The sequence below is a fragment of the Zalophus californianus genome, chromosome 9 (genome assembly GCF_009762305.2).
Source record: "Zalophus californianus isolate mZalCal1 chromosome 9, mZalCal1.pri.v2, whole genome shotgun sequence".
Classification (NCBI taxonomy): Eukaryota; Metazoa; Chordata; class Mammalia; order Carnivora; family Otariidae; genus Zalophus; species Zalophus californianus.
In genome coordinates, this window is record NC_045603.1 from 58,269,470 (window position 1) to 58,281,074 (window position 11,605).

The 11,605-nt window shown below is 46.0% G+C and overlaps 1 protein-coding gene and 1 long non-coding RNA gene across 2 annotated transcripts; both read right to left on the reverse strand.

Annotated features, from left to right (window-relative positions):
• Positions 1–41: 41 nt before the first annotated feature.
• Positions 42–1,328, reverse strand: LOC113921415. Its single transcript, XR_003519672.1, has 4 exons — positions 1,220–1,328; positions 1,081–1,105; positions 671–693; positions 42–394 (listed from the first exon to the last, which is right to left on the reverse strand). It is a non-coding gene; the product is annotated as an uncharacterized LOC113921415 (long non-coding RNA).
• A 1,978-nt stretch (positions 1,329–3,306) lies between these two features.
• On the reverse strand, positions 3,307–11,564 carry PA2G4 (proliferation-associated 2G4). The gene is made up of 13 exons (XM_027591983.1): positions 11,039–11,564; positions 8,996–9,124; positions 8,600–8,705; positions 8,439–8,508; positions 8,118–8,210; positions 6,280–6,343; positions 5,975–6,053; positions 5,747–5,825; positions 5,518–5,651; positions 5,117–5,211; positions 4,871–4,998; positions 4,667–4,720; positions 3,307–4,449 (listed from the first exon to the last, which is right to left on the reverse strand). The coding sequence occupies exons 1-13, from the start codon at positions 11,124–11,126 to the stop codon at positions 4,384–4,386; spliced, it is 1,185 nt and encodes a 394-aa protein (XP_027447784.1). The 5' UTR covers positions 11,127–11,564; the 3' UTR covers positions 3,307–4,383.
• Between the last annotated feature and the right edge of the window lie 41 nt (positions 11,565–11,605).

Consider the following 11,605-nt stretch of genomic DNA (forward strand, 5'->3'; position numbering starts at 1 on the left):
CCCAGCCAATGGAACCATAAAAACCACGTATCAGACAAGAGCATTTTTTTTCTTCAGCTAAGACAGCAGAAGAGATGATTTATTGTACACGTGTTACATCCAGCCACAAATGAAAACAGAATTAGTCCCGAAAGTCACAGGTCCAGGGCAAAGGACCAAAAGGGACTGTTTTGGTATGAACAAGGCAGGTCTCTTCAAAGGTGGTCGTTGCGATCAGACGGCGATGATCTAGAGCCCTTGAATCAAGCTCTAGAAAGTAGGCATGCAGTCCAACAATTGGTACCAGCGTCCCTGGCCTCTGGCTTTCCTTATTTCTGCTCCTGTGGCTCCATGGGTGCACAAGCTAGCAGTTTACTTGGACCTCTGCCTCATCTTTCTTCTTTTACGCTTCAGCCTGAAAAAGCAGACACGAGAATCATCTCCTGCCCACAAACCCAAGTTCAGTCTTTCCCTCCCATCTTAAGAAATGTGCATCCGATACCTGGGGTGGCAAAACAAACAAGCACTTGGTCCTATTTTCTTGTGTTCAATCCCTGACTAGTAAAGTCAATACTTAGAACTGTTTTTCACAAGTTCTTTTAGATTTCTAAACCAAATGTTCCTCCCACGTTTTGTCCAAGGCACGCTACATTTCCCTCTTCCTGTTTTGGCCGGTCAAGTCTCAACATACCTGCGCATTCGCTTCTTCCTCCACTGGCAACCGATCATAACCAGAGGCAGTGAATAAAACAAGAGATTATTAGCTTTAGTTACAGGTTTAGGCAGGGATGTGAAGGGCATTATTTAAAACCTGGCAGGTTCCTGCCCAAGCAGTACCCCTATCAATAATTTGTGGACTCCCACCCTTACCCGCCGACATAAACATGAATCCCGCGTGCGCTTTTCTATTCCCGCCCTCTCTACCCACACTACATAGCCACCTCCTCTGCTTCTCCCCAAATTATCCCTCCTCCCCCACGAGCGCTTGGGCACCCTTGAGAACCCAGCGGCTCGGGAACCATGGCGGACTTCCCGTGCTTGACTATCCCCCCCCCCATCACCAGTAGCGACTGCCTCAGGTTACTGCCAGGGACTGCTTACCTTGGCTCTCATGGCGCAGAGGTTTCTACAGGTAAAAAGAAAAAGGCCACAGTTAGTTTGCTGTAATGATGGCAAGTGCAGAGATCAGATGTTAATGGATTGTGCACGGAATCCGAACACACGCAGCAATTACACTCACCCAAGAAGATGGCGCTAAGGCCGAGAGAGCGCCAGCGACCCGCCTCCAACTATTTAATAGGGAGTTGTGTCGTCACTTCCGCTATTTCACTCTTCCTCCAGGGGCGGGACTACCCAAGGGGAGTAACAATTGGTTTCAGCCCCTCAGGTGCCAGATTAAATGATTGAATTAGCAGCTCTCTTGGAAACATTTTAAATTTGAGTTACAAAATTCCCCTTCCCCAGTTTTCTTATGAGGCCATTGTATTATTACAACGTGAGCACATATTTCCAATGTGGGACCGAGAGGTGCCGACAGCAGATGATAGTGACTTCCGCCTTCCCCTCTCACCGCTTCATGGGAGTTGCAGTTTCCGGGGGACACCCTCCATTTTATTATGGATAAGTGCGGACTCTCCAAAAATTCCTAATTTCTTTTACTGGTTTATTTTCTAAATTGCTGTGGGGAGATTCTATCTCGGAATTTACGAAGGTCCTAAGATTACAGAACGTGGGAAGATGTAAAGTGGGGAGTCGAGAAATCCGTCATACTACAAAAAGAGACCTTTGTAATTTAGATCAACGCTTTTTTCTTGTCAACCATGGCCCTTCCCCACAATACCTGAGGCTGAATGAATGTCACAGGGTTCCTGGCCACAGTGCATCTTGTTCAGAAAATACTTCAGTGACTCTCCCTCTACCGAGGGGTGAAGATCAAATCAATAGAGGAAGCAAGATCAGCTGTCTTCTCTAGAGTGAGAATATTTGGTGTTAGGATAAAGAACTTCCAGTTTCACGGTATGGTCAGGTCAGAAGCACTCAGAAAATATACCCATAGGTTTGGGTATAGGAAACTTGACTTAGGAAGGGTGAAAAAGAACCCTCTACCATACAGACGTCACCTAACTTTTATAATAAGAGACTGTAAGGCTTTTGGTGATCATCCTTTTTTCGTGGTTTCCCTTTATAATTTATACGGTAACACTTCACCTTTTTAACTCTGGGGAAAAAAAACTTTGTTTTTTCACACTTAGGACCCTTGTTCCAAGCTTTTAAGTAGTTCTAGTATTGTCACCATCAGAATATGAAAAAAATTTTGAGAATAAAAAAACCCCAGCAACATTCTATCAAGTCCACCAGGATTTCACCTGTTGATAGCCCACTACAGCTGACACCTGAACACAGGTTTGACTGCCATGGGTACACGTACCTGTGGAGTTTTAATATACACGCAATATTGTAAATGTATTTTCTTTCCCTCTGATTTTTTTTCTTAAGATTTTATTTGACAGAGACACAGCGAGAGAGGGAACACAAGCAGGGGGAGTGGGAGAGGGAGAAGCAGGCTTCCCGCTGAGCAGGGAGCCCAATGCGGGCCTCAATCCCAGGACCCTGGGATCATGACCTGAGCCAAAGGCAGACACTTAACGACTGAGCCACCCAGGCGCCCCTCCCTCTGATTTTCTTACTGTCTCTAGCTTACTGTACTAGAGTATATAACGCGTATAACATGTAATATGTGTTAATCAAGTGTTATCCTACAGCTTCTGGTCAACAGTAGGCTATTAAGCTTTGAGGAGCCAAAAATTATATATGAATTTTCAACTGTGCCAGCACCTTGGTGCTCCTAACCCTCATGTTGTTTAGGGGTCAATTGTAGTTCATAAGCTCTTACGAAGGGACCTATGCCATTTTGTTTACTATAGTATCTCCAGGTCAGCAATGCCTCACATCTAAGATAGTCTAACATATTATCCATCCATCTCAGACTGGCCCTGAAAAATTGTGTAATAGTAAAGACATTCTTTATGGCTTCCTAAATCAAGATAACCACTTGTATACAGTGCTTTATTTTTTTGCAGTACACCTTGTCCTGAACAAACTGTCACCAATAAGGGGTAAGATTTTACTCTAGAAAAATTTAAAAACTTTCAAAAAAAATTTACTGTTTTAATTCAGAGAATCCAGGATTTAGGTCTTCCCAACCCACAGTATTTCTCATTTTAAAAAGGCAGAATATGGCAATATAGAAAACTAGTTCCAAATGACCATCACTTCAACTGACATTTCCCCCACCTCCATCAAATAAGAGCAGCATACAAAGGCACATGATTATGAGCAAATCCAAATTTATTTTAACGCCATGTCATTTTCAACATGTTTAAAAACCTCATAAGTTAGCGGGAGCCCTAGTTCCCTGGGACAGCATGCCAGAGGTACTGAAATTCATCACCTTTCTCTCCAAACCCCTAGCAATTCATCCAATCCAAGTCCACAGCTTCAAAAAGCCAGGAGTTGTCTCTTCAGTCAGTCTGCTCCTCTGGTTCCTGGTCTTTCTTTCAGGGAGGGAGGTCAAAATATTTCAAACAGGGAACAAAACCACAGTTGAGCTTCCAGCTCAGGTTTCTAAGATGGAACAAGGGAATGCACCGCCCCCCCGCACCCCGACTGACTCCAAAGAAATAGACAAGGTTGAGATGGATTACTCCTTTACAGCTTTGTGAAGACAAAAAAAAAAGTCCTGTGGAACAAAAATGACTAAAGAGATTTACAAATGAGGATCCATTTGACAGATGAGAATCCCTTGGTAAATGCAGGCTCCGGCTCCTAAAAATGAGAGGGGCCTAACCAGACAGTCTGGATCAGAAAAGGAATCTGCCACATGTGAATAAAAACAATCTGAAGAATATAGCTCCTCTCTATTTTGAGACCTGGTAAAATACCTGGGGAGAGTGGGAAAAGAGAGGAACAAGCCCCAACAGATGGGAAAACGCTGACACTAGAGTGGTATAAAAAAATTTCAGCTGAGTTTTTAGTGGTAGTGGCTACTTTAGCCTTCTCCCTGTTCTGTTTTAGGGCCATAAACCTTGACCAAGCAGACAGTAGTAGAAAAAGGCTAGAAAGAGGGGCTTGAAGACGATGAATTTTGACTCCTGATTTTATTATTCAATTTCTCTTTTCTATTTAAAGTAGTCTTCGGTGGCTGGGAAGCCTGGCCTCCCAAGACCAGAGTCAGTTGGAGCTGGTTGTTGTTGGAAGGGGTTGGGTGGGGACAGGGATGGGGGCAGGGAGACCCTGCTCTGTTGGCGGTCCTGGGTGGAGAAGACGAACTGCACTTCACAGAGCCTGGGGTGTGGTGGGAGGGGGATGAGGCAGGAGCAGCAAGCTGGGGAGATGGGACCCACCTCAGTCCCCAGCTTCATTCTCTTCTAATGTTTCCCCACTGGTGGCATTCTCTGCAGTCTTGGAGGCCTATATTCATGGAAAGGAGAGGAAGACTTCTCAATTTCCAACTACTTGCAATAGTATCTGGGAGACCAAGGACAAAAATATCCTAATGCTCTAGGTCAGGGCTGAGGTGGGGGGGGAAGTAAGGGTATACAGAAATATGTATGCCCACCACAACCCGGGAAGATAGACTAAAGAGGGATCAGGTTCACCCTGCCAGAGAGCAAAGATCATAACACACCTTCTTTTTTTTCTTTTTCTGGGTTTTCCGACTTGCAGAACTCTGGAGGAGGGCCTGGAAAATAGGAGGAAGAAGGAAAACAAATTTTGAGCAATGTAGAAAAAACACGAAGTGTCACTCTCAGTATCGTTAACTCTTTGTTGCTACCTCATTCTCATTCCCAGGACAGGTGCCATATGCTCACACTTTCCATCACACACTGACCTTTAGCTCTGCATCCTGGACCTCCATCTCAGACTTGTAGAGGTCAGGTTCAAAGGGACCACTGGTTATCCGCATGGGGCCATTGGGCATGAGCAGGACTGTAAATTTAAACTGGGCAACAAATTCACCTACAGGAGAAAGGAAGTGTTTTTGGTAAAATCCTCCCTTGTCATACTCTTTTCTGTAAGCTAGAGGGAGGGGACCCTAATCAGGGGCTCCAAAGTGAAGCTCTCTCTTAGAACTCACCCTCCTTCTCATAGAGAACATTAAATGGCTGCAGCAGTTCATGTTTGGCGCACTCCACCACACCCATCCGGGCCTTCTTCTCATCTTCAAATGCTCTGGGTGGGTGGGGGAAGACAAATTCAGGTATCCTTAACCCTCTATCAAGTCTTACCATTTTCCTCCTGGTTTTAAATAGCACCTACCCTCAGGCAGAAATCGTGCTTAGGACTGCTCTTTCATATTATCTTCAATGAGAGGGCAATGGGGAGGAGAGAAGGCATGCATGCAGGCTGGAGCTACAAGTCTAGGCAGGGGCGGGGTGGGAGGGGGGTGCGCCGGAAGAAGGAACAGTGTTCTTGGGTGTGTGGTCTATGAATCAGATTGGTTCCAAGTCCTGTTCTTGCTAAGTGAGGTCGTAGTACCTTAAAGTAAATGGCATGGCATCAAAACGCCTTTCAACCTCACTGAAGAAGGCACGCGAAGTTTTCATTTTCAGGCCATACTGTTTAGAAGGGTCCCGTTTGTAAATGGTGGTTCTCTGCCCTGCATCCTTGGCCTAGAAGAGTAGTAAGTTAGGTCACGTTTTGTCTGGAGCTCTTAGGACACACCCTCAGGCATCCCTCTTTGCTAGCTATGACAAACTCTCCTCACCTTGCCCTCTCCTGAGCTGACAAGAACATCCACAGCATATACTTCATGTACCTCAAATTCAGCTTTTTCATGGTCCTTCCTAAAAGAAATAAAAAGGGAATAATAAAAACAATGAGTAGTTCCTGGAGTTTGAAGTAGAAGGTAGACACGATTAGGCTGGGCGTATGGAAGAAAACATTCATGACTAGTCTCAGATGGTGGAAGGTGAAGGGTGGAATTGGCACCTACTTCTGCTGGTCTGTGGGATTCTGGATAATGGTTTTCTCTCCATCGATGACATGCTGCTTCAATTGATGTGACAACATACCTGTAGACAGGACAAAGCCATCTAGAATCCCAAATGGTTTCCAAATCCACCCACCTAGGTCATTTGATGGGGCAGGCAATGAGGGAAAAATGCCTGGCTATGAAAACTCAGGGTAGTAAGGGTTTTGGCTTAGACTGTGCTAGAGCCAGGATGGATCCTCAAAGGAACAAAATCCTTAATTCTACTAAAGCAGTCAGACCCTCAACCCTGTTATCTGAGGTCTCACCTTCTATTGGTGTGCAATTAAACGAGTGGGCAACTTTGTTCCAGGCTTCTGTCACTTGTGTGTTCTGCAAGTACAAGATCAAATAACAGGTGAGATATGTAACAGGGGCCAACAAGTTCTCTACCGTGAGAATGAAAAGCATAAAAGAACTGAGAATCTCCATATCCTCCATCAAGAGCAACAATTCTCATTGGTTTTTCATTTCATTGCCCTTATTATCCCTATAACCTAAAAATACCTTACATTTGCGTATCATTTTACAAAGTGCTTTCACAAAGATGGTCTAACTAGACAACAATTCCTAAAGGTGAATAGGGCAGATCTATATCCCATATCCCAATTTAGAAGATGCAGAAACTGAGGCTCAGAAAGGTTAGATTTGCCCAGAGTTAAGCCAGTTAACTGAAAGAAACTGGAATAAACCCAGGTTTCCTGGTGATAAATCCAGTGTTTATTCCACGGTATCTGTTGAGAGGGAACAACAAGCTCTGATTTTCCCCCCTTTTACCTCTTTCAAATATGATCTGATTCCCATCTAAGCTATTTCATTTGTTTCATTAAACAAAATGAAAAAGAGAGTAAGTAACCACAACTAATATTACTAACCTATGTGTTAGGTACTTTACAAGGATCATCTCAATTGTCACAACAACCCCGTGACAATAAGTGACAATTTTATTTTTCCTATTTTGCAGGTGAGGAAATCTGAATTCAAAGTTATTTTTAAACAGTAAGGGGTGGCAACAGGGCAAGAGCCCAGAAATTCTGATGTATGTCATATCTCTACCAGAGCCACTATACAACACTACCTTCCAGCGGAGATACACAGTAGTTAGTATATAGAGAATAAAAATAATCAATGTGCAAAGTAATTATAGCCAACACAATTGTTTACTATGTGCCAGGCACTGTTCAAAGTGTTTCATGACAGCTGTATGAAGTAGGTATCATAATAAGGAAACTAAGACAGAGGTTTAAGTAAAAATGATGTAACTAAATAACAATGGGGATGAAGTACAAACTGATTAAAAGGATAAAAAACAAGAGAGCACAGGGGGAAAAAAAGGGGGGGAAGCTTTAAGTATTGAACCGAACCCTGGAGACTGAAATGTTAGAAAAAATGTCTCCACTCATAATCTAGGATGTAAAATTTATTAATTCATGACAGTTCATGATCCCTGGGCTTCCTAATATTGTCTTGCAAGGCACGGAACCTTTGGCCTCTCTCTGCCACCAGGTCACTGATTTCCGTTTTATAAGCTTTCAAAGTTGCATTTTTGGGGGGTACCTGGCTGGCTCAGTTGGAAGGGCGAGGCGCCTCTTGATTCTGGGGATGTGAGTTTGAGCCCCATGTTGGGTGTAGAGATTACTTAAGTAGTAAGTTAGAAAAGTTTGTTTTTGTTTTTTACATGTGTTTTACTGTAAGCGATATACCTCAAATTATTTTAGGAAAAGATGCACATCCAAAACATGAATAAGGAAGGATCTCTAGGCTCCCTGAAGAAAGGACCATATATCCCCGTCCACCCAGCATGGAACTTACTTATGATAGGCACTCAGAGTCAACTGCCTCTTCTCTTTCAAAAATCCCATTCTAAGGTTAAGCTAACTTTAAAGAGCTGTATTAGGGGCACCTGGCTGGCTCACTCAGTAGAGCACGCGACTCTCTCAGGGACATGAGTTCAAGCCCCACCTTGGGTGCAGAGCTTACTTAAAAAAAAAAAAGCTGTTTTATAAGGGGGCTGCAGGAGAAGCTGGCAATTCAACAGAGCTGAGAGCTACAGCTGAGTACTGCATCTTTGGCTCTATCATCTCTGGAGCTGGACTAAACAGCTTACCTGGTTTCCAGGTTTGACCAGGCGTAGGGCAGCTTCAGCACAAAGGTGAGCTGCCTTAATGACATCTGCTTTCCGCCCTGTTACTTGGGTCCCCTGTAGATAAGGAAATGCAATAAGTGCCTTTCTGGAAAGCACTTTTAACTCAACTGGTCACTATGCAAGGCCAGCCAATGAGCAGGAGAGAAAACACTTTTCTCCTTTTATGTCTCTAGGGACTCTCTCAAAACGTTTTTGGTGGTAGGGAGTGGGAATAAGAAGCAAGCAGCAGCATATTTTCCCCCACTCCCCACAGGTGGAACAAGTTCACGGCAGGCCACCTACCTGAGCTACATCAACCACGAAAGTGTGAGCCACATTAGCGATGAAGCCATCCACATGGACCCCAAGGTCACTAAAAGGCAAGAGCAGAGCACAGCATTGGCAACTAGCACTACGCAAATGCTTAGGAAAAAGACAAGTGCTCTAAAATGGCTTACGCTTACATTTTTACCAAGTCACCTTCCTTGAGAATATAGTCCTGGTCGCTCTTCAAAGGGGAGAAGTGACATACACAATTATTTACTGAAATGCTGGTGGGAAAGGCAATACCTGTAAAGAGACAATCATCAGCCTTACTGCCTTGCTGCCTCTCTCGCCCAATCTCTCTCTCTCTCGGAGCCCTGTTGCCCCTCAGAAAAATGGAAGGATTTTCTTTATAGGGTCTTGCCTGTTTAATCAGTTTGGATTGGGTAGGAAACGGCTTACATCCCACCTGCCATTCCAAATTTCCAAATATCTCAACCAGAGCTCAGGTGGGGGTTACATCATTACAATAAAACAAACAGGACTGAATAAGAGTCAAACTTGGGGAATTAGTGGGGGATTTTTTTTTTTTTTACCTTTCTTCATTTCTTTTTCTTTCTTGAAAATTTTCCCTGTCTCTTCCATAATCATGGCATCACCTTTCTCACACAGGCTCAGTACCGACACACCTGAGCAGGATGCTTCCACCAAAGACCGAAGTACCCCTGGGGACAGAATCCCACCATGTCAGCTCTGCATGTGTTGTCTAAGTTACCATCCAAACAATACCTAGAAGTTAGAGTTTCTAATATTCCCTGGTGCCATTGCCCAAAGGTTGAAAGAGTGCACAAGTTTTGCCTCTTGGAATATACCTACCTATAATCACTAAATTTCTACCTTCCTTTTCCTAAAATAAGAAAGTCAACACACCCTTCCCTCCCTATAGAATGTGACAACTGGATAAACACCATCTGTCTCCCTAGTGAAGGGAGACTTTCCAAAGATACCTGTGGTGTGGTAAAACAGTTATGAAGTTCAAGGGGGTTCTCACCAAGATAACCAACATACATGCAAAGCAGACTAGAAGAAATTTATAGGCGTCAGGAACAACAGGAAGGTAGACACAGAACTGCTGACTCGAAGCTGATGCATTGTTAAATGCTACCTTCTTCCCTTCTCAGACACCCCAATTAGATGTTAGTAATCTCAATCTGTGTAAATCTATTTCCTCATCAACCAGTGTATACACCAAAGGGACTTAATCTAATTTTCCTGGGCTTCAATTCAACAGGCTCATGGCTTACAGCTCTCAGCACATCTCAAAGAGGTGTAAGACCCGAAATAGTTTCAAACTGGTATCTGGGATTTTACAAGTGCCTCAGAAGTTACAAGTTGCAAGGGAAAACTTTTTTTTCTGATTCAAGCCACTAATACTAAAAAGTACCCCAAATGGGGGTACTACTCTAAATGCCCATTATGTTATAAAGCATTGTTCTGTTCACCGGATGTCTTCTCCATGGCCTATCCTGAACTACAGGTTTGATTTATGTGATCTAGGTTTTGGTGATTCTTTGGAAATGTGAAAAACTCAGGTTTTCGGCCATAGGACTAAAGGGATCCTAAATACCTATCTTTACTGTCAAAACCATTTAAAAGCCCAAGCCCAAGCATTTTGTCCCCCTAACTGGGTATTAAAGTGAAAACGTGAACTGGAAAGAGAGAAAATAGAAAGTGAGACATCTGCCTAGATTGGCAGGCAGCTGCTGAGAAAGTCAGAGCACGGTGGTAATAAGGATGACTTCTGAGATCCTAAAATCAGCGCCCCCACTTCCGCCCTTTTCAGTACTATTCACAAGACTGCCTAGTTAGAACCTCAAAACACTTCTAGAGTTGTCAAGCCCCAGAGAACAATCAACTTTGATGGGCTAACTAAGGCTATCTGCACAGATTGCTGGTAGTAATGAGTAACTTCAAGGAAAGCCAGATATATCTCCGAGAGTTCTGTTAGGATCTCCAGGGGTGCCCTCCAACGGTCCCTGAACTGGCCCAAGAGTAGAAGGGGGCCCCCACCAGCGAAGGAGCTGAAGTAAGAAACGAAAGACTCTAGCAAAGCACGTGGTAGGGAAGCTGGTGTCAGGAACGGTAGCAGAGGAAGAGGGAGCCGGCGATCCGCATGGGAACCCGGCGACACGTGCCGGCTGGGCCCCAGACGCCGGGACGCCAAAACAAAATAGAGGGGCGCTTCCGTCGCCAACAGCTGGGCGCTTCCTTTTCGAGGTGGCCTCGCCGCTGCCAGAATCAGAGGAGGCAGGGATCCGGACCGAAGGGTGATGGGCTGAGGATGCGCCCTGCCTCCTGATTAACGGCCTAAGGTCCGAGCCGGCTGGGGGCCCCCGCTCTGCGCTCTTCCCGGTCGCGGGCCCGCACCTCCCCAGACTCCAGCCCAGGCCTGGCGGCACAGGTCCCAGGCGCAACACGGAGTCTTCCCACCACGCCAGCCCCAGCGGACCGGAGCGGGGCCCTCAGTAGCTCACTCTGCATGACCCCTCCGCTCCAGCCCCTCCAAAGCCAGCCCAGCACCGTCTCCTTTGCCTCCCCCTCTCAGCCTCGATCTCCGGACCCCCGAGGCCCGCACTCACGGTTGGCGATGTCGCCCCCCATCTTATACTTGGTCACGACCAGGTCCTCGGCGATAGTTTGCTCCTGCTGCTCGTCCTCGCCCGACATCTTCCCACCACCACCACTGCAGCCTCGTTTCCCCTGAGCCGCCGCCTCTGTCTCCCCTCCCAGCCGCAGGCTGTGGCTAGAGCCCCTTCGATCCGCGAGGAGAGCGCGAGCAAAAGCGCGAGCTAGCAAGGGAGCGGGCGGGCGAGCGAGAGCGAGAAGCTCGAGCGCGCGGGCTGAGGCGCAAGGCACGCTGGGACAACGAGTCCTTTCTACCGACCGCCTCTAGCCGACCTTGCGGACTCTTGAACTACAATTCCCAGCCCGCCTTTCGCGCCCCTAAGCCAGGCCCTGGGGCCTTGCCCTCCGAGGGCCTCGCACGCCGGAATCGCCGAGCACGCTGGGAAGGGTTAGGCTCCGGCGGGAAGGCGGAGCCGTTGGCGAGCCTGAGGGGAAGCGTGGTCTCTCCCGGAAAAACCACATCCACCAGGAGCACTGAGCGAGAACCCGTAATAGAGGGGGGCGGGCTAAAGGGAGAAGGG